The sequence below is a fragment of the Dreissena polymorpha genome, unplaced genomic scaffold (assembly GCF_020536995.1).
Source record: "Dreissena polymorpha isolate Duluth1 unplaced genomic scaffold, UMN_Dpol_1.0 chrUn019, whole genome shotgun sequence".
In the NCBI taxonomy this organism is placed as follows: Eukaryota; Metazoa; Mollusca; class Bivalvia; order Myida; family Dreissenidae; genus Dreissena; species Dreissena polymorpha.
Genome location: NW_026273333.1, coordinates 269045 through 272444, shown reverse-complemented (window position 1 = coordinate 272444; position 3400 = coordinate 269045). Strand labels below are relative to the sequence as shown.

The following is a 3400-nucleotide window of genomic DNA, read 5'->3' as shown; positions in this document are numbered from 1 at the left end:
ATGCAGTGCATGTTACAATACCTGCTGGAGGCGAGGTATATATCTCTGACTGTTATTAATTCAATGTGTTTTATTTAGGTGCTAACTAAGCCATGACGTCGATGGAAGACAATGCAAAAGAATTCAATCTGCACTTTCAGCACTTATTTTTCAACAAGATAATATATTGCGTGATTTATACAATGGGAATACACTGATCTCTATGAGTTTTAAGCTTTTATGCTGTAATGCAAGTGCGTCTTTTTAAGTCAAACCAGTAAAAGCGATCAATACCCAATGGTATTGTTCAGACTAAATAATGAGTAATGAAGTTCACATATACCGTAGTAATATTTGGCAGGTGATAAAATAACATAAGTTTTTTTTATTTATTAATGTGGCGTTATACCATAAATTATCATATGGCGCAAAGTGTATGTACTAGGTTAAAACACGAACACTTATTATGCTAAATTCATTCTGCATTTAAGGAAAATGGCTCATCAAAGGAAATTGGCCATACTCTTTGGCTTTGCTCAACTGACGTCGCAAATGGGAGCAATGCATCGTACCTCTCGGCAGGCTGCCCAATGTTCCATGACAACCTCCTTGCCGGCATACCGCCCTTTACGCCGTCGCCGGAACATCGATTCTTCACCTATGTCACACCGGTAATCGCCATCTTTGGGGTGGTTGGAAACTCAGTATCTCTAATGGTATTCTTGACGAAAATCATGCGAAAGCTTTCTGCAAGTATGTATCTAATCGCTTTAGCGATCTCAGACATATTGTCACTTGTGTTTTATGTACTGCCTGAATGGCTCAAGCACGGAGAACCGTTGTTGTCTGAATACAGTTGGCCACCATTGCTGCAGCAAAATGGAGTGTGCAAGTCTGTGTTGTATCTTCAGTATATCGCAAGATTCTTGTCATCTTGGTTCGTCGTGTTTTTCACCATCGAACGGTTTATCGGGGTATGTTTCCCGTTACATCGAAAGGACCTTTGTAACCCCCAGTCTGCAACCAAGGTCATACTCGGCGCCGTCATTGTTGCATCAGCCGGTTGCGTGTTTAAACCCGTCCTGAGTGGTTCTTACCCCACAATTAGCGGCGCTTTGATATGCACGAGCGATAAGGACCACCACTACCTCTCCTTCATTCTAGACAGCATATTTGGAGTGACTATAACATTCATTCCATTCATCCTGATAACTGTTTTCAATGTGTTCATCATACGTAAGCTCGTGTTACGAAAAAAACGTAGTAGAAAAATACGCGTTGCGACCACGGAATCCATTATTCGTCTGGAATTTACGTTCATTCTTTTGGTAATGTCCATTTGTTTTGTTGCGCTCAACCTTCCACACTTTGCTGTATGGTGCAAACGTTACTGGAAAATACGCCAGATGTTCAACATGCACTTGATGTCGCCGACCACACTACAAAACCACGACGACCATATTGGCGATCTCGACAACACCCTTCACGTTACGAGGACCATTTTTTATACGAACTATTCCATCAATTTCTTTCTCTACTCTGTGACGGGGGCATATTTTCGAAAAGAACTAAAACACCTCTTCTGCAAACGTGACAAAAACATCACTTTTAAAAACACATTGATACAATCAAGAATATCCGCCGAAAGAAAAGAAAAAGGTTCAGATGGCATACTCATGCATAATCTAAATAACATACAGATATCTGAAAGGTAAGTGAGGACATGCTGTTAAAGGCTGTTAAAAGCGGATCTAGTGACTCCGATTATAATAATAATAATTGTTTATGTCAATGATTTATCCAAGTGAATGGGTATTCCAAGTATTTTCATGTTATATTTTATCGATTATTGAACAAATCCACGTTTTTTCTTAATTTTATCAGTGTTTTTTATTACTTTTTTTAGAGCTTCACATTTATATTATTGATATTATAATGATATATACATTGTTTATTTCAATATATCATAGACCATATTTCCAAAGTCAATATATCCAAGAACGAAATTTTGACAATTTAACTGAATGTAAACTTAATGTTATTATACTATGTTGTTTGATAAATGTACTTAGGTTTTTGACATATTCATAATTTAAAAAAGGTGGATTAAATTAACGTTTATTCATGTCATACATTTTGTATTGTAATTTTTCTTTACCAATTAAAAAATGTGAATCCAATATTTGATGAATAACCGTCAACTATAATTAATACCAATAATTAAATTTTCGTTGAACGAACAAATTATTTAAATAAAAAACTCCAGTGATCATTCGCATTACTGAATATTTATTCCCCATTTGTTTTTAGAGATTGGCTTTACTTTTGTGTTAATAAAGCAGTCGCATATTGATAGAGGTTTACTTATGTAGCATATACAGTATCTGAAACTATACTTCAGATTTAAAGACCTTAACAATATGGTTACCGAATGAACCAGGCCTTAAATGAGAATAAAATTAATGCTTTTTCTAGTATTAATGTTCGATTAGTTCCGTTCTGTTGCTCAAAATTTGTGAGAATGTAAAACTTGTTCTAGAGCCAAGCGGTCACTTCTGTGGTATAATGCATTTACAAAATGTGTTTTTAATTACTGGTAAATTAAAGTTATAAAACAACGGCATGGTCACATTATTGCTTACCTCTGAGACATTTAACAAATCATTACATTACTGATATCACGTAAGAGCTCTCATCTTAAAATCAATTTACAAAAACGTTTGAAATTGTATCTTAGTGTTTATCATGTGTTAAATATATTTTCATAGAATTCCTTTATTGAACAGAGATTAAATAAAAGTTGCACATCGGTTGTAATAGCATGAATAAAATTCCATATAACTATGCTAGTATAAGTGTTCGTGTATGAATACATATCAGCCATATTTATCCTTCATTGGCTTCATATTTTGAACAAGAACTTTTTTTAAAGCGGGTATATGCGATTTTTTATATGTGTTCAATTGTAAAATATTGATAAAATATGTTACAATAACACAAAATAGGCAAGAAAAAATATACATTAAAGCCGAATTTAATAAAATGCAGCAAAGACAAATTAGCGCCCCGAGCCGATAGTGACGTACATATTTTCCTACAATAACCGAAGCATTCGTCTTTGTATTATAAATCGTTAAACTACGAGGGGTGTTCCAGAGTTCGTGGATTTTCGCTATAACTTATTAGTATGCTGGTATAAGTCAATGAAATCTACATATTATACAAACCAATTATCACGGACTTTATATATAAGCTAAAAATGCATGAATTCCATAAAGCGCGTTTGAAGCGCGTTGTCATAGAGACCTCAGTAACGACATGCGGCGCACGCGTGTATTTTATTTTAAGTATGAGCGTTACGCGAATTTAAATTTGGTTTAAATGTCGTTGATAAACAGAATTTACGGCAAATTTCACGTTA

At 34.7% G+C, this 3400-nt stretch overlaps 1 protein-coding gene across 1 annotated transcript; it reads left to right on the top strand.

The window, feature by feature from the left end:
- Positions 1-483: 483 nt before the first annotated feature.
- On the top strand, positions 484-1694 carry LOC127863601 (probable G-protein coupled receptor B0563.6). The gene has a single exon (XM_052403185.1). It carries the CDS (start codon positions 570-572, stop codon positions 1692-1694), a length of 1125 nt encoding a protein of 374 aa, XP_052259145.1. The 5' UTR covers positions 484-569.
- The last annotated feature ends 1706 nt before the right edge of the window (positions 1695-3400 follow it).

Bases quoted from the DNA above. Each gene is read 5' to 3' on its own strand.
- LOC127863601 (XM_052403185.1), top strand. From the start codon at position 570: ATGTTCCATGACAACCTCCTTGCCGGCATACCGCCCTTTACGCCGTCG.